Source organism: Micromys minutus (genome assembly GCF_963924665.1).
Source record: "Micromys minutus genome assembly, chromosome: 2".
NCBI lineage: Eukaryota > Metazoa > Chordata > Mammalia > Rodentia > Muridae > Micromys > Micromys minutus.
In genome coordinates, this window is record NC_137971.1 from 34,029,336 (window position 1) to 34,048,696 (window position 19,361).

General features: G+C 44.9%; 1 protein-coding gene across 1 annotated transcript in view; it reads right to left on the bottom strand.

Annotated features, from left to right (window-relative positions):
• The window catches only part of DMRT1 (doublesex and mab-3 related transcription factor 1), a gene marked incomplete at both ends in the record, with an annotated part of 88,500 nt that overhangs the window by 28,689 nt on the left and 40,450 nt on the right, over positions 1–19,361 (bottom strand). The window contains one exon of the mRNA XM_080912906.1: positions 8,762–8,906. Within this exon, the coding sequence (XP_080769032.1) occupies positions 8,762–8,906 (145 nt within the window). The remainder of the gene's footprint in view (positions 1–8,761; positions 8,907–19,361) is intronic.

A 19,361-nucleotide genomic window follows, 5' to 3' on the forward strand; every position in this document is an offset into this window, starting at 1 on the left:
AAATGATTACAGTTAACTTTTTTTTTTTTTTTTACTGTCTGAAACTGAAACTAGCTGGGTGTTCATTTCACCACGGAATCCATGGGAAGTGGTCCCACCTGCTGGCCCCATCATCATAGCAAGAAATGACACTGCAGTATTCAAGGCCAGTCTCTCCCTACACAGGAAGCTGAGGGCAGGCTGTGGGCTCTTCTATGCTCCCATGGGCCAGCATCATATCCAGCAGGCTTTTTCTGAGGCTTCTTACAAAAGGTGGACAGTTAGTCAGTCTTGAGCACAAGACTCTACACAAAGACTCTACAGACAGTCTTTACAGCCCCAAAAGGTAGCAGGTACGGCCAGGAGAGCCTTGAATAAGCTCTCCGTTCAAAGGGTGAGTAGGGCCAACCTGGACTCCAAGCAGGCTTTACCCAAGCAGGTAAAGACCACAAAGAGTTCTAACAGCCTCCTGTGCAGAACAGAGAATTTGAAAATATATGTGTTAAGCATATGATCAGGGGACTTCAGGGGCTGCCGTTATCTCTGATTATTATTTTTTACGGAGCTCATTTTTAATATTGGCGCCTTTAGGGTGAATGTAAATAAACCTGATCACTCGATAAATTCAGTCTGTATTTTATTTCGCAGATTTACACTAAGACAACATAAATCTCTTATTTGGAAGCATCATCTCTCAAGATAACAGAGGAAGCACGGGGATTTTGATACCCACTTTTAAAAAAAATAGTGAATAAGGGTGTGACAGAGTCTTCTCCAGGTACACATAAGCTCAGTGCTCAACAACTGGGAATCTGCCTGTGGGATCTTCTTCCAGCCTGCATTCTAAAGGGGGCATTGCAGTGGACAGGAACAGCCCCCAGAGAAAAGAGATCCTCATTTGTGTCTGAGAAGATGGTATACGTGACCGTTCTACACGCAGAAAGACCAAACCGATTTCTTCAGTGAATCAGTGAATGAACCCTAACTCCCCTACAAAGAGATTCCATCTACACCAAGTTCAGTGAACAACAGTTTGGAAGGTACATAAAATCCGGTCACCGTTCTTAACACCTGAAACCCATTGGAAGCTGACCTCGGCACATATTGTATATCCTGTGTATATGTGCAGGATGGGAAGTATATGCCTATATATAAATATAAATACATATAAAGCTAACTTTCAGTGTTCAGAAAACAAAAGCTATCCCCATAGAACAGCCAAATTCTAACATAACTCAATTTGGACACCTCATCTCGTGTGCACTGCGCTCATTCCCAGTGTAAACCCCACTGCGCCGGGCAATGATATACTGTAATGTCACATCGCAATCTGGATTTACTATAAAGGGCCGCTGACGAGCTTCAGAGCAGTAAACATTGCAGCGAGGTGTATTTCACACTGAGCTGGTTTTTATGAAGAACACTTCACCGCCCAGGCACGGCACCCGGGTGATGAATGGTGAAAGATGCATGACAAGCTTCATCATTGTTTGTAAATCTTAACTGTTCCTGCTCACTAACTCGGCAGGCAATTTTCAAAGACAGCAGCCGACAGAAGGACAGCACAGCTTTCCTGAAGGTTATTCAAGTTGGACTTGGCCTGGGCCGTGCCTCCAAAGAGCCGGGCAGGGAGAATAAACTCCCGAGTGACTCCTCGCTGTGCTGGACACACGCAGACTCAAATCAGACTCAAACGGAGACGCCTTCTCGGTGGCAAACATCTGGCTGCTCTAACTTTAGTGGCTACGGCCACATTCAAGGGAGGCCACGGCCGGAGTTTCAGAGCTTTGGAGACACTGGATGGTGCTGTCCCCTAATTGGAAAACTTCCAAGAGAAAGTTGGAAGAAGCAGAAAGCTACTCCATCTGAGCCACCGAAGGCCACTAAGAGGGTTAAAAAACGGCATCTTCCGAAAAAATTATCTGGGTGGGCCACTGAGTTGGCTCTGTGAGTGAAGACACTTGCTGAGTCCTATTTTGGGGACCCTCATGGTGAAAGTACCGTACGCTGTCCACATGCACCATGAATTCACATGCACACACAGGCATTCATGCACATGAAAAGTGAATGCAGTAAGAAACTCTTATATGGAGAAAACTGAACTACTTTTGTTAGTGTTAGTTCAAAATAAAAAATAAGTGTCATCATATAGCATAGTAAACTGGGTACTCCTTAGCTTAGGATCAACAGACATTTAAGAAGTAGCTCATGGTGTTTCTATTTCTTATTACTTATAATTCCTGCCCTCATCAAATATGAATTATACTCAACTCTCCCCTGTTAAGTAAGAAGGAAATTCAAATCGAACCACAAAATCAAGTGAGTTTACTATGTGTCAAGAGAACGCCTTCACCTGACCTGTCAGCACGTTTCAGGCTTTTACTAAAGCTTTGTGCTGAGAGGTGACAGAGGGGAACCTCTAGACGGGCCACCTCTGAAAGAGGCCCGTGCTACGGGGACTGTGCTGACATTCTTCCAACAGCAACAGAAACACTACTGTAGCCACATCTAAGTCCTGTCCCAACACAGCCATCAGCTCTCTGAACATATTTCAAACAGACATGTCAGACCATCTGGCCAGGAGGGCTTCAGAAAGACTGTGTCCTCACCAATGCCTCAGCTCCCACACCTGACATGTGGAAACCAGAGCCTCTCCTCTTCCCTGCCTCTCGGCCACTGTCTCCGTGCCTTGGTGCCCTCACCTGCCACACAGTGGTAATGACTGAATATGTTATACCAGTAAGCTGCAATATACCGATAAGTCACAGACAGGGCAGAAGTGATGGGTGTTGGTAAGGGAAACACAAGAGCAAGAAGAGACAGGAGGAAGGAAAAACAGAGAACAGCCAGGAAAAGTATTTCCAAGGTGAGAGTGAACGCTGGTCCTCCAAAGGAGCAAGGTTTGGAGGAAGTCACAGAATCCTGCTTGCTCCCATCTGGGAAGTGGGAATACTGGTAAGGCCTCATCCAAGTCTCCTTCAGGGCTACATTCTTAACCAAAAGCCAGGCTTCGGAAAAGAATTGAGTGTGGAAAGTTAAGTTCCCCAAAAGCGAGATGACACGTAGTGTGTGCAGGCTAGCGGCCATACACCATACCTACAGGGACCTAAACATTTCACTGAGCACCTTAAGCTGGTGAGACAAGAGCTGAAATCATCTGAGAGTGGGCTTCTTGTTCATTCAGGAGAACAAGAAGCAGCCTGGAAGCCCACTTCAACCCCTCGTGAGAAAACACCTGGTAATTCCTGCTCAGTGTCGAGATGACTGATCCCACGCCTTACAGGACAGTCTGACCTCCCCAGGGCAGGTCCCTGAGAAGCACCGGCCTTTATTGGATGACAGCCTGGTGGTGGCTTTGTTAAACGTCGGCATTTTACACAGAGGATATGCTGGAGGCAAACAGCTCTTCAATCTTGTCCAGATTGCCTTTGCATGGTCTGCATTTCATGGCGAAAGAGAAAGGACCAGAATAAAAACAGTTCTTCTTGTCACCCTGAGCACATCGAAGAGTCTATACTGTTCTTTATATTCTCTAGGAGTTGCAGATCCCCCATGGCCTCTTCCTCCTGACCTAGTTTTTATTCGCTGAAAAAGGCCAAAGTACCTTATTCCCAAATTAAAATGACTACCATTTTTAAGTGCTTAAAATGTGAACGATCTCCTCCTTATTCGTCAGACCACAATGTCTGACTAATTTTGAAATCCCAGTACCTCATATGCATATAAGGCATATACTCGGTTCCATCAGGACCCCTCTTGGGCTAAAACTAAGTCCTCCTTTATGAAAGCAACACTTTGATTTCCACAGCCCACTGCTCAGCACCCGCTGATGCAGAAAGGCGCAAGGGCAGGAAGGATGGTGATCACTGAGCCAACAAGAATGTGACAGGGGGAGTCACGGTGGACATGTCCACGCTTTAAACAGAGCTCTTGATGGATCCATATGGGAAAACAGGCATGCTGCTGTTACTGACTTCCACTTCTCAGCTGAGGGAACCAGAGCTCCAGGATATGAGTGCCACACTGCTGGGCCAGAGCTGAGGACCCAAACTAGCTCTCCTCCCTTGTTCCAGTTTTCTTCTAGGCACCGGCTTCTGGAGCCAGTGGGGACACAAGATGCTCCTGTCACTTCTCTTTGAAGCAACTAAACACTACAGGAAACAGCCAGCCAGCCTGCTAGCTTGCCTCCCCATTTCCTTTCTCCTTCTCCCTCCCCCCTCCTCCTTCTCCCTTCGTATTTTGGTTTTCTGAAACAGGGTTTTCCTGTGTAGCCCTTGGCTATCTTGTAACACACTCTGTAGACCAGGCTGGCCTCAATATCAGAAATCTGCCTGGGTCTGCCTGCTGAGTGCTCAGATTAAAACCATCCACCACTTTCTCAAGTCAAGACAAGGTAAGAGCCAGTGTTTTCTTCTACAGAGGGTCACACAGCTCAGGGCACTTATGAGCCTAAGGACCAGCATGAGCGCTGATAAAAGCGGAGAGAAGGTACAGGTAGCTAAGATTCCCTTCTGCCAGCTAGGGAAATGACTCCTTTTGGCAGACTGGAGCTGCTTTCTCAAGCTCCTGAGCAACGCTGTGTTGTTGTTCAAATGGCCAGAAATCCCCCTCCGCTCCAGGTTGAGCTCATTTCTGGATACACAGACTCTTAAGACTACCCGAAGCTTACTGCTTCCCACCTACAGCCACATGAACATCTAGTGAAACAGAGGCATTGCTGTGGCACCTCCGTGTCATCCCTTCCAAAGTGGGTATCATCTCCTGCATTTTCCCACAGCGCCCCCCAAGCCCTCCCTGTGCTGCTGTGACCTGACCGAGCGAGCTGTCTTGCTCATTCAGGCAAATCAGTGATTTCCAAAGCGCAGGGAAGGGCCTACGCTTTATTTACTTGAAGTTTCTAATCTGTTCTGACTAGATACTCTTATAGTATAATAAAGATGAATTGTGAGAGCCGTAATTGAGAAAATTGGAAAACAAGTCAGTGTTGATTAGGACACGGTGGGAATACAAGATGGGGCAGCCGCTGTAAGACCAGGTTAGTGTGACTTAGAATGGGGTGACAGTTCTGTGACATACACAATGCCCCCACTGTCCCGTCAGGATGGTACACGTCAATCTCTCCAGACATGAAGTTGCCCAGTCAAGTAGCTATAGTCTCTCCTCATTCTCTGTTCTTTTCTTCACCCCTATCCTTGAGCCAGTAGGCAAAGCATCTGCAGAAGCCATCCCAGCTGCCACTCTGGAGGACACTGGATCACAGCTGGATCTGGAAACAACTAAAAGACACACCCCCTGATGCTCTGTGAGAGTATTTCTCAGAAGAGCTGACTAAGGAGGGTCGATCCTCCCCAGAGATAAGGAAGTCTGAGAGAAAAGCTGCTGCTTTTTGCCTGCTTGCCTTCACCTCTTGCTAGTGAGTGCATCTATCCTATAGCATCTGTCCTAGTCACTGCAACTACTACGTCTGACTTTTGCTAACACAAAAACACATTGCCTTTGGATTTCTGGCATGGACTAAAGACCGGTGGCGGCTCTCCAGAGTTTCAGCACTAGACCAAAACTGCTGAGTCATCCGGCCTCACAGACTAAGCAGGGTCTGGTTTCTAGCCTCTTCAAGCAGCAAGAGCCATTACTGAATGACCCAGACCATACTGTGTAAGCCAGTCTAATAATACCTTTTAATATATGTTAATTCTGTCTGCTCTCTTTCTCTTGAGAACCCTAAAAATACACTTCCCTACCATGGGAGCAATGGTATCTCCAAAATATTCCTTATGTCAACAACTGCATTTTTCCCCATCTCTCCCCTGCCAATGGAGAAGGCTCTCTGCTCTCCTCCTTGTAGTGACTACCTTCCCTTATGGCAAAATTCACTCAGTGCCCTCTGTTCTCAGTCCCCGAGTCACCCCTCCCTGGTCCTCCTAAATCAGGTCAGGCTTCTGCCATATCTCCCCAGGAGATGGCTCAGTAGGTGGCAACTCCTTACCTCACATTGCCTGTTGAGCTAAGCTCAGTCCCTGGAAGCCAGGCACAAGCCAAAGAAGATAACCCACTCAACAAAGTCCCCTGACCTCCACACCCACTTGGTAGCCTTCTCCCTACCCCTGCACCAAACACATTGTAAATTTAAGAAAAGAAAATGAAATTCTTTCTCTAGAGTCACACTATTTGGAGAATTAATATCTCCTTTTTAGTACAAGGTATAGCCCAAATGTCTATATCCATGGTTCTCAACCTATGGGCCGTGACCCTTTGGGAGGGGGGTCACCTAAGGAAACACGGGTGTTTATATTATGGTTCAGAAAGGTAGCAGAATTACAGTTACGAAGCAGCAACAAAAATAATGTTATGGTTGGGGAGGGGTCACCATAGAAAGGGTCTCAGCATTTGGAAGGGTGAATGAATGCCACTGATTTCCTCTCTTCTGTGACAGTCATGACTGCCCTGATCGACACTTCTGGCCTCTTCTGTTTCCTTCTAGCTTTCCTGAACCAAAGGATGATGTTCAAGTATAAGTAACTTAGAAATGGACTCTGAAGCACAGACAGACCTGCCCATCTGCTTAGCGTAACTGTTGGGGGGAAGGTTAGAAAGCTGAGGAATTGTGTATTTTAAAGAGCTTCGGTTCATTAAACAGTCGATTTTTGTTGTTGTTGTTTTTTTTTTAATTTCAGCCATATCAGAGTTATCTGCATTGCTACTGCAGAAGCCCAGGTCTACTGTATTAAAAAATGTTTTACTGTGTTATTTTTATTCCCTCCCTAAGAGATGAATGCACTCTCATGTTTAAAGTAAGACTCTTTGGGCAATAACTACTTCACATACAGAAATTCACTTCAGTGTCCCTGGGCTCTAGGGTATGTTCCCAAAGCCTTAGCTCAGCATCAGCAAGGCTCCCCGGCATTTGATCCCCAACAATAGAAAAAAGAATGTGCTTGGATTTCACACTGTTCCTCGAGAAAATAACATTTTGGGGGACTGGAGAGATGGCTCATCAGTAAAGAGCACTTCCAGAGGATCCGGGTTTGACTTCTAGAGTCTACACGGTAGCTCAAAATCATCCATAACTCCAGTTCCAAGGGATCTAATGCTCTCTTCCAACCTCTTCAAGCATCAGGCACACGGGTGGTGCATATACATACATGTAGGCAAAACATACACAGTACTTTTCTTAATTAATAGAAAAATAAAAGAAAATAACATTTTAAGGAACAGAATTCTTTTGTCATCACAAATATTCAGAAAGAAGAAAAACTGTGTTAATAAAACAACTCAAAATTTCATGTCTGGTATTAGGGTTTTTTCATTAGGTGGGTTTTGGTTCCTGGGGAGCGTGCCATCAGCCCAGATGAGAAAAGAATGTATTAATGAGATATGTATGTGTGCAGTTAGTTATACACTGAGTCACATATAGGTTTTTTTAAGCTAATAGTTTATAGTGTGATTCCTTGTGGCTTTTTCAGTTATCCATTTGTTATTTACCTGCCTCTCTCCTTCCCCCATAAGGGAAGAGTTCCCCTCCTTTTCCCCTGCACAAATGCATAAACACATGCAGTAGCAGCTGTTGAGAAAGAAGCGAGGAGTCTAAAGACTAGAGGGGAAAAGAATATGTAGGAGGCCTTGGAGGGAGGGATTGGAAGAAGAGATGTAATTAAAACACAATCTCAAAACCAAGCGAGCAAAAAGATACTTTGAAAGAAAGAAGATCTATTAAAAAATAAAGTAAAACCATTTTTTAGTTGAACTCTTTACGGGATGTTCATCTGTTTCCTATACAGGATACACTGCCCAGGCTGCTACGTATGCTACTTGAGGAGAAAAGTAATCGATTTCTTCTGGCTATAGACCCTATAAGGGTCTAAAGGGAACTATTACGTTTCCTATCGCTATAGGGAGCCGCATCAATAGCTTGCCTAGTAAAATAGTCCCAGTTAGTGCAACAGTGGCACGGGTATTGAGGGAGTAACCAGTCACTTTCTGATTGAATTTAAGACCCAGACCACAAAATAGGACCTAAATTTGACACTGTCAGCGAGGTCAAGAACCTATGGCTCCATAGGCCCCAGAGGACAACCTACTACTCTTATTCTATTAAATGAAACCAGTACTAAAACAACTCCTAATGAACTTACTGCTGTGCTGCAAACCTCTCGCCCTCGTCAGACAAGGTTTGCCACAGATGATAGTTATTACAGAGACCCACAACTGGTCACCATGCCTAAGGGTAAGAGATTTCTAGAGCGCTCAATCATTATGACACACCCCTTCTCCTCGAGGCACAGGCAGGGGTCTATGTGGAAGAGTTTAAGGGCCAGAGGTGGAGGGTGGCTTGTGGGAAAACAGTACTCTCCAGACGTAACAGCGAAATCCCACATATGGCTACACAGCAATTTGGACAGTATGTACAGGACCCGTGCAAGCTCAAGCCAGCAAAATCCCAGCATAGAAGAAGGCGGGCTGAGTGCAAAGCTAAGAAGTTATTGGTGTTTGAGTGTTGCTTAGAGAAGGGACATAAGCTTTCTTTAAAAAATGTGATACCAAGTTTACTAGCCACACTCCAGGGCAGGTCACAACATAAACTGTACTCTACAGGATGGGGGAGGTGGGGGGAAGAGGTTGGGTAGATATGAAGGTGGCATGTGGATGTCTGGAAGGAGTTGTATGCCAATCTCAAAGAATTAAAGAACACAATCCACCAAGGTTCCTGTGAGCCAAGCCCACAGAGAGCCACTGCTCTCTAATGGGTACCATCCCAATGCCAGATTCCCACCACAGAACTTACCACTAGCTTTGGCTTCTGAGTAGGAGGGACCTTCCTCAAAGGTGAAGATCTGGGACATGCTCTGGCCCAGATAGGAGGGAGGCCCGTAGTATGAATGCATCCGGTACTGGGAGCTCACTGGGTGGCGGCTCTCTGCGCTCTTCATCTGTTTAAGGAAAATTAAAAGACACCTTTGTTATAGTTTCAATATGAAACACCCCCCACAGGATCATGTGTCCAAGGCCTGGTCCCCATCTGATGGTACTAATTTGAGAAATGCTACACATGTTAGGAGATGGAGCAGGCTACTGGTGGAGGGGCAGACTTCAGAGAATACTTTGCCTCCCGGTGTCTGTCTGTCTTTTCTTCCTGTGCACCACATCTTATATATTGAGGCAGAGTCTCACGTAAGCCCGGAACTCAGAGTCGGCTTCTCCAACCGGCCAGCTTGCTCCAATCTAACCTCTACCTCCTGAGGATGGTTCTCAGGCCTGCCACGTATTTCTGTGGACACTGCACATCTGAACTCTTATCCTCATGTTTGCACAGCAAACACTTTACCCACTGAGTCACACCTTCAGCCTCCCTGTGATGGGGGAAGGGTTTCCTGACTCTGGAAGTGCTTCAGCAGAGGAGAACTCCAACACCCTCCAGACTAAAGCTGTAGACTTCACAGGAGTCAGTTACTCGGTCTGAAAACATGAGCAGTGGAGGAACTGAGGGGCCAACTTCTAGCACAAATGCCCATGTAAAGAATGGGCTCCTAGCTCTGAGCTTGTCATATCTCCCTAAGGTCAGAGGATACCTAGAAGCCTGTTCTTCAAGCTAAGTGGTTTTCAACATTCCCTGTGTACAAAGCAATGGGATTTGAACCTACACACTCTGCAAAATGCTACATTTTTCTTTTGCTGTAGAAGCATATACAAATATTAAAAGTTAATGAATATTCACTATAACTTCACAGCAAGAGTCAGCAAGCATTTTACTATAGATGGCCTAACAGTAAATAATTTAGGGTTTTCTGGAGCATTTTTTAGGCAACAGTGGATAAATAGGCACGACTGTGTTCTAATAAAACTTTATTTATAAATATGTGGATTGCCTTTCAATCTTGACTCTCACTGGAGTAAAAGAAGGAGCTGATGCCTTGGACCCACCTCTAGAAAATCTGGTTCAATTGGTCTGGGATATGGCCCAAACCCTGTGTCTTTCCAAAGCTCCCAAGGTAATTCTAATATGTCACGAAGACAGACTTGATACTCTAAAATAACATATACATGTATATGTATCTATACACCAGAGAAGAACAAGATCCCATGAAGTAAAAAAAAAAAATTTAAAGGTCAAGTCTGACAAGGAGATTGGTCAGTGCTGCTCTCCCAGCATGTACACTGCTCGGAAAGCTACGTGGACAAATGTCATTCTCATAGAGCTCACCGAAACATAAGCTTGGTTTCAAAACACACACATTCATCATCCTCTATTTAATTTTTTATCTTTCCAGAAAGCATCAAAAACTGTGATGACTTCAAACTTGGAACTGAGTTAGCTGTATTCAACTACTGTTCCTTCAACACATCCTTGAGACCACAACAGAAGACTTCCAGCCAAAGTGGGGGGGGGGGGATACAAAAGGGCAAACTCCATTTGAGGTTATTAAACTGTGAATTTACTGAGGTCATCAGCTATGTCAGTTGCATCCAGCCCAAAGAACAATGCATAAGAGCTGAGGAGTTGGCTCAGCCATTAGAGGCTAAACTCAGAAAAACTTAAGACTACCTCAAATAACCGACTACTCACAAACCTGCACAGGAGGAAGGATTTGTGTTGCTAAGAACACAGAGCCCTCTAAAACACAAAGTTTAAACTGAGTTGATGTTCACCTGAGAAGGCCTGGGAATAACTCCAAGTCACTTCCTGCTCACTTCTAACTTTAGACAGACAGACAGACGATAGGTACGTAACACAATCCTGCTACTCTGGGCTTCAGCAAGATGGGTGGATAATGGAGCCTTTGAAATGTATTTGATCTTAAATTAGTAGTTTTCAATTGGGGGCAACCTTGTCCCTGGGGGGGGGGAGATTTGATATCTGGAAACATGTTTAATTGTCACATCTGGGAGCAAAGAGGATCGCTACTGGCATCTAGACATAGTCCCATAAGACCCATGGCGGTGCCTCTGACAATCAAGTAATATACCTCAACACAGCAACTGTGCCAAGGCTGGGAAACCTGTTCCAAACTAATCTAATACCCTGAAGGCCCTTCCCTCACCTCTGAGTGAAAGGCAACCACAGTGGCAAATGGGGAAATTGTTCAGTTATGTTAATGTGGTATTACTTACACACACACACACACACACACACACACACACGCACACAAAACGCACATTCATAAACACTGTTATACAATGCTAACTTGTTTCTTTGAGGTTTTACTTTACTTTTGTTCCTTTATATTAAACAAATAAACCAAGTAAGCCCTAAAAAAAAAAAATCCAAGATTTCAATGAATTATACCTGCTATTATCATCAGCATGTGGTGGCTGGCAAGCATGTTTTATAATCTTATTATCCATCCCAGCCTCTGAACTGGAGTGTGACCCATGGACAGGAACTGGGCAGGCAGCAAGCACACACGTTGTTAGCATTAACTCCAGATGAAACCTCAAAACTTGGGGGTTTTGTTTTACTGCTGAGAAAATGCACAGCAATAAATCTGAAAATCCTTCCATGCACCCTAAACCATCCTACCTATGGTAACAGTGACATCCCAGGAAGGCCCAAGAGTGTTTGGCCTTATCATTTCCTTTTTTAAAAATTCTTGAATCCTACTTGCCAATTGTTGGGTAAGACTTCAGACAGAAGCATTCGATCTTACAGACAGCTGACCTCTCCCTTCAGGGGGAAGGGCTCAAAAGGACACTCTGGCTGTTATTAAGAGTAAGCTAGTCTAGCCAGTAGCATACGGCTGGAGCTTTGGATTAAAGAGAGGAGTGCACCCAAAAGTCCACAAATCACTGCAAGGATCACGGGACCCTGATACTCACTTGGATTAATCTTCCAAGCCCCCAAATTACTGCTTGGGATGAACCTTTAGTTTTCTGATCAGAGAAACTTTTATGATGAAGTCAGAACTCTTCGGACTGCAGCTCAGGTCTCCAAAGCACATGGAGTAAAGCTTGTGATTAACATTTGCGGTCCTTAAATTTTTTTTTTTTTTTTTTGGTTTGCAATGCTTATTCCCAGGACCACCTAACCATATACTCGAGCCAGGACAGACCTCACCTGTGCAGAGTCTTCGTCAGAGATCCCCATTCACCTACTGAGGCACATACCTGGTTCATCCTCCCTATTGCATTCTGCCCTCTGCAATGAATTCGTTTTCAATGTATAGGCTAAAAGTATCTGCTATTATGCATGCACCTCAGAGATGCTAGAACAATAAGTGCTCAAACGCCAAGCCCTGTGATGGTGGTGTATTGCCCTTGGCTGTAACCCAAGGCTCCCTATTGCCTGTCTCCATCTACTTCTCCGGATCCTCTAAGGTTGTTACCTTCCTCATTGTACTTACTTATTGTAGTCGCACATGGAATGACCTAGAAGACAAAAGGAGACAGAGAACAGGCCTTCGGCAGGACACCCATGCCTGTGAAAAAACCAGGGAGCCTTCAGGATACTGTGGAGAGGGTGCCCAGCATGAGAACCACACTCAAGACGCTGAAGAAAGCTGTTTATCTTTGTCCACACATGGAAAGGAAGTTCTCAGTCTCCTGAGAGCAGGAGGAAGGGGACGAAGAGAAAAGCAGAGCAGAAGCAGATCCCCAGAATGCCAGGAATTTAAGAACCACGACATCTAAGCTGTCCTCCAAAGCAACAGCAATAGAAAGGCACATGCAAAACCAAGGAAACTCCTGTAGATGGGGCTTGTCCGGTATAAATATAGAAAGGGGTTTGGGTTTATCTCAGCAAAGTCAAGAAGTGAAAGAAATACGATGTACCAGGGCAAAGTGAACGGCAGGCCACTTGGAAACAAATCTGACCATGAAAACACTCCGAAAGCCTTCCCCCAGGTCTCCAAAACCTGAACCACAAGGACAGTGACTCAAAAGCCTCGAACAGCTGAAAGGGACACAGGCCCATGGGACTTCAGGACCATATCTGCGTGTGAGTAGTCCACTGTGCTCGTCTTCACCAGAAAAGCAACTCCTCTGTGGCTATAGCCAATTTAAAACAAAAACACCCAAATGCACATTTCCAGCCACCTCGCTCAGTTGCTCAGTGTCCTCTCGGCTCTGGTGCCCCTGACCTTTCTTAAGACTGTTTTCCAACATACAAAACTGCTCCTCGTCACGAGCCCTGAAAGAATCTAATAATCTAGTCACTACCTGTGAACAACTTGGAAGGCTGAAAGAGAAGAATCCTTTGAGCCCAGAAGTTCCAAGAACGATCTCTCGCTAGGACAAGTTCGTCTTTGCAAATTCTACAAGAAAGCATCTGGGCTCCAACAGAACCTTGTCTGATTCACAATCTGAAATTCTGACACTGGAGCTGGGAGACAGCCCAGTGGGGGAGTCACGTTCTGGGCAAACATTGGGAGCTGCGTTTAAATCTCCAGCGCCCACGAAAACCGCCAGCCAGGAGCAGTTACCATGACACTAATAATAACCCGCATCTACCAGGGGAATGGGGAGAGCCGGGCTCGTTGGACACAAGCCTACCTCCAGATTAAATGAGAGACCTTACCTCAAGTGCATACAGCAGAATATGACTGAACAGGACACCCAGTAGCTAGCTTCACATGGTCGTGTTCACATGAACACATGCACCAATACACATGGGCACAAACCACACACACACACACACACACACTCACTCACTCACACTCACTCACAAAGACATAAGTAATAAACAAATAAGTAATAAAATTCCAATCCTAACTTTTCATCCAAACTTACATGGCCAGGCATAAATGCCCACAACAATTACATAAAAACCAAGCACCAGAAAAAGAGCTGGAAGAAAAGACAAGACAAATTTATGTCCTTACAAACCTAACCATTATCTAGACGTTGGCCTTTCTCCTCTGCTAACACTCTGAATGCCTCATGGCATTGTACAGCAACCCTCTAGACTTGTGGCAGAGGGCTGGGAGAGTACTCTTACCGTCAGAACCCCGAGACAATACCAGTTACTGACTAGAGGAGTAAGACAACTTCAGAGCAAGAAAGTATTTATTGGAAGATACAAGAGACTCGTCCTGTCACCTCATTGGAGGGAAGCAGGCAGGGCTGGAACCGAGCTCCTGAACCAAGGCTAATCTCAATGGTGCTGGCTACTTATTAAAGATCTATCCGCTGCCACCACCACCGTCCAACAACCCAGCTCTTTTCATTGCTTTCTCTCTGCCACAAGGTAAGAAACTTCGCTTCAGTTACTTTGAAAATGAGAAGAATGCCAGCAACCGCATGTTCAGAAACTTTGATTTTAGAGCAAGACCCATCAGAGCCATCTATACGTGTTCCCAACATGATGGACAAACTTAATTAACCTTTGCTACTCTGTTCCAACCTACTGTTTTAGACAAAACCAGTGACCCAGAAACAATATGTTACCATCAGAATCTCCATGGCAGATACCAAGAGATATAGCCCTATCAGCAGTATCGGGAAATAAGCCACTTGGATTAGCTGCTTTAAGAAATATGGATTAAATTCATGTCACACATGAGCTGTCAGAAACATTAGGATACTTTTAGCATAAATCAGCAGTATGAAGGCTATCTTATGAGAAACGAGTATGACAGACTGCCTGCAGGGCAAGGTGAGGTCGTCTAGAGCCACCCTCCAAGTGGACGAAAAGGCACACGCTGCCCCCTGCAAACTCTTTATAAAGATTCCAGTGCAGACTGGTGACTCCTACTGGGCACCCCAAAGCCGTGCGCAGTGTGAAGCCCATCCCCCTCCAAGATCATCATGGAAACAGGCTGCATCAAATGACCTAAAAATAAATGAGAACAGGTTTCCCTAAAGCTCAAAGAATGAGCGTTTATGTACGTGTGCATGTGTGTTACACACTTACACGAACATGTGAGAAAGAAGGAAGCCTGAGAAGCAGCATGTTTAGTGTTACTACAATTTTCAGGCTCAATACAAAGACTAAGACATGTGCTGTGCCCTACAAGGACAATCCGAGAAGGAAGAGCTCTCCACAGCAGGCAAAGCATGTCCACATTCCTGCTACCCACTAACCAGCAGTGTGATACTGTTGAGTGAGTTTGTCTCCCTGGACCTCAGTTTCCTCACTGACGTGGGGCTAATAATTCCCGCCAAGGCTGTAGTGGCTGGCACCCAAAATGTTGGTCATAAAGTGGTATCCACTCACAATGAACCACATGTAACTAATTCAAGATAAATATCATATACTTTAAAGATTACTTACTTATATACATTTTTTGATGGATGGTTGAAAAATCTATTGTGAAACCTCTCTATATTTCAATATTGTGTGTGTATGTTCTTCTTTTTCAAGGCAGGTAGCCTTGGCTATCCTGGAACTCACAGAAATCCACCTGCCTCTGCCTCCCCAGTGCTGGGATCAAATGCATGCACCATGACCAACTTGCTACATTTTAATATTTTTAAAGCTCAAAAAACTCAACATTCAAAATTCTGCATGGCACGCGCGCGCGCGCGCGCGCACACACACACACACACACACACACACACACACACACACACAGGTTCCAGGGCTTCTTATTTTCTAGTTTTTATATAAATACAAGACACAGAATTGGGGTGTCTGCCTTTTTTCTTTCAGTACTGGTTAGTAAAAAACAGAAGTGGCTAAAAAGCATATCTGCGCTAAGAAATGTGATGAGAAAACATATTTAAAAAATGAACTAAAAAGGAAAAGCTTTCTTTTGCTTCCCACTTTCCTCTGAACCAAGAAAGGTGCCGCCAAGAGTGGCCCCCAGAGGACCTGTGGGACACCAAGAAGAGGGTGTGGAGAAGTCTCCTAAGTGCAGGTGAGAAGTGGTATATTTGTAGAGAATTTTAAAAGGAGACCAACTGCATGCCTGTCTGCTTCTCACCGACATCACTCGCTGACAATTCTAAACAAAGAGCTGATAAAACGCCCCCTCCCCCAGCTCCCAGACTATCCTGTCTGGACCTGCCTTTCTACGTGCAGCAGTCCCACCCCCACCCTACCAGAAAGCTCTGCCCTCAACACTTGACAATGATGCTCAGCTGCCTCCTGGTAGAGCCAGGCACTTAAGAGTGACCTGAACGGATGAAGCTTATCTGTGTCTTACCACACATTAAAGATGTTTTAGAATGTTTTCTAATACCAAATTAAAACAAAACAACAAAAGGACCAACCTGTGTCTGCTATGTATTCCTTTGAGTTTAGTCTTTATTTAAATACCGAGGAACACTCAACACATCACATAAATGTGGATCTCAAGGAACATGAGACTCATCCAACTACTTAGATGTTCTGAGAAGCATCTAGTTTTATATCAGACTCGCCTCTACTATCAAGAAAAACAAAAGTTAGTGCAAAAGGCAAGAGTAAATAAATGAGAGTTGGGTCACTAACCCGAGGAAATCAATTCTGAAAGCTTCCAGCCCCAGTGATGTAATCTGCCAGCGCATCACACAATTCCCAGGGCTGTTGTGCCACACAGTACAAGCAATGGTATAACCTGGTGCCAGTGTGCTAACACTCCTTCTGGCCTCCAGCTCAACTGTCAGCTACTGAACTGCTCCAGCATGTGACAAGATGTGTTCACTCAGAGCAGAACCTCCTAAGGATGGTGACAGTCTGAAGGACCGACCAGCACTTACGCGCAGATCTATCACATTCTGGATGACCTTGGATGCTCTTGAAAATCAGTTCCCTGGAGTGCCCAATGCCTTAGTCCATCCCTGGAGTTCTCTTGAGTCAGGGTTGCCCTCTCCTGGGACCTGCTTGCTTTAGTTAGTAGAGTGCTCTGTAAAAATGGGCATTCCTCAGCCCCACCCCTCTGAGCTCATCCTGTAAATACCTTTCTCCCTTTACCACAGAGCACCTACCCTTGCCACATACATCAGAAAAGGAGATATCTAAAGAACTTAATGTTTCCACCAACTATTTACTAGAAAGCATAGGCAATCGCAAGATTATTAAAATTAATGAAGACATAAGATATAAAACAAATATACCTTATACCTGACAGCAGTACAACATGAATTAAAATAAGTCCTCGGGCATCATTAGTTATGCCCCTGTACTTCATCTTTAAGAAACCAAATTATGGTGGTCAGCTCAATTATCCTCAGATACTATACCTGTTTGCCTGAGGAAAGAATCTGTCTTTCTAAAATTGTCTCAATTAAAAAAAAAAACTCAGAATTGCATATATCCTTATAAATTCTCCTATGACTTCAAGTGAATACTGTTGGTTTCTCAGTGACCAAAAAGGCCAGGGTCTGCCCACGGGTAGGCCTGAATAAGGCATCCCCCACAAATCGTGGGCATTTAGATACTAGATCCCCAGTTGAAGGCTGTTTGGGGAGGCCTAGGAGGTGTGGTCTCAATGGAGAAATCAGTGGGGGGGGGCTTTAAGGCAATGCCCCCTGCCTAGGTTCTACTCTCCTGGGCTACAACCATCTAGAACCAACCACAAAGCCAACTTTTCTTAGTTGCCTTAGACATGGTATCTAACCACAGCAATAGAAAAGTAACTAATATGGTGGCACTTTATTCTAGAAAAAAATGAGTTCTAAACCTGTGGGTGACAATGTGGGCCACGGGATGGGCAGGTAGCTTGGAGCCACCTCCTTGGCTTTACATTATGTCTTCTCCCATTTTTATCATTTTTTTTTAAATTCACAGGTATAGGACAGCCAGGGCCAGAGAGAGATATCACACCCCACCTTCATATAGTCACTCTCATATCTCATATAAATATATATACACATTTAAATTAAAATGGTTATATATAATATATAAATATATTTATATAAATATGTTTTGAATGGTCATGTTAATATTATATGCAATAGCATATTTATATTAAAATACAACTTAGAAATGATACAATAAAACAGACAACACACATATCAAACTATCTCAGGATTGTAAATTTCCCTGAAAACTAGAGTTGATCTAAGGTTTGGTGTCACACAGCCACACTTCCTGTGGGACAGGCACGGCACAGTGGTAAAGGTGGGGTGTGGTTTCTTCCCCATAGCCTATGCTGGAAAAGTTACTTATTTTCACCATTCTTTCAATAGGCTGTCCCTCAGCTGAGCCACCCTAGAAAAGAGAGTTAGTGTAAAGCCAAGTCCCTTCGCAGGGCATTGGTTTAAGGGTAGAGAACATCCCCAGGCAGGCGGGCAGGCACAGGCAGCTTTTTAAATGCCAGGTCTGGTTCTCTGGGCCTCAGCAGGCTGAGAGGGCTAGAGCACCATCCCAGGAACACCCACAAAGGGTGCCCTTTCTGTTCCAAGTCTCATATGCCAGAATCTGTTCCTCTTTCTGCCTGTATGTCAGCCTAAACCAAGGCGCGCACAGGGGACTCCCAACACCTCTGTCTTTTTTCCATATATAGACACGATGCACAGTGATCGGAGCAGGGTCGTCGGCTTATCTACCCAACACTCTCTTCCAGATATACTAAAATATATCAACTACTGTTAACCAGTCACCCGCCTGTGCTTCTCTGTCTAGTTCCTCTGGCAGCCCCAGTGGACGTTTATTTAACACACGAATGAATTCCAGTGAGATGGAGAGTTGTCAGAACAGTCATTATCATGGGATGCCTCAGACTGAGACCAAAGTCACCAGAAGAGCAAAGACCCTAAGGCTGCCACCCGACCACACCAGGCAGTGATGGGAGCAGGGATCCAGACGTCTGCTGGCACAAGCTGAGAAACAGCCAACAGAAGAGCGCCAGCTGCGGGCATGAAGGAGCGCTCAGGCGGCTCTGAGCCCTCCCGTATTTATTCCTGCTCACTTGATATGCACGATTGTCAACCAGGTACAACATGTTTATTTAAGAGATAATGTTGCTGTGGAGGAGTGCGCACATCCATAAACAGCTTTCTCAGGCAATTAAATGCAGAAGGGAAATGGAGCTGCTGGTCAGCAGAGGCAGCCATTCATCCTGAGTTTGTTCCAGTGCCACAAATGTTATTCCTGTTTCACAACAGGACAGGAATCTATGATTGCACCACAAATCTCCTCAGGCTCGAGACAGACCAGAGACGATTAGAGCCATTCTCAAGCCTGCGTGGTGGTCACAGTAGCACCCTCTGGGATTCCACAAGACGCCCCCCCCCCTTCACCAGAGGCAAAGTGTTTCCTCCCCACCGCCAAGAGCCTCCCCTCTGCTCTCTCACACATTTTGCACTTAGTAGGTCCTGACTCATTCTGTGGTTTGCTTGATTTTACAAACAGGCATTTTAGGAGAATGCCAACAAGAATCAATGGGTTGGGGTTTTGTTTTGTTTTTTAAGGCAAAAATTGTTTTTAAGACAAAATTACGGTCTCTGCTAATACATACATACATACATACATACATACACACACACACACACACACACACACACACACACACACACATATGAGAGAG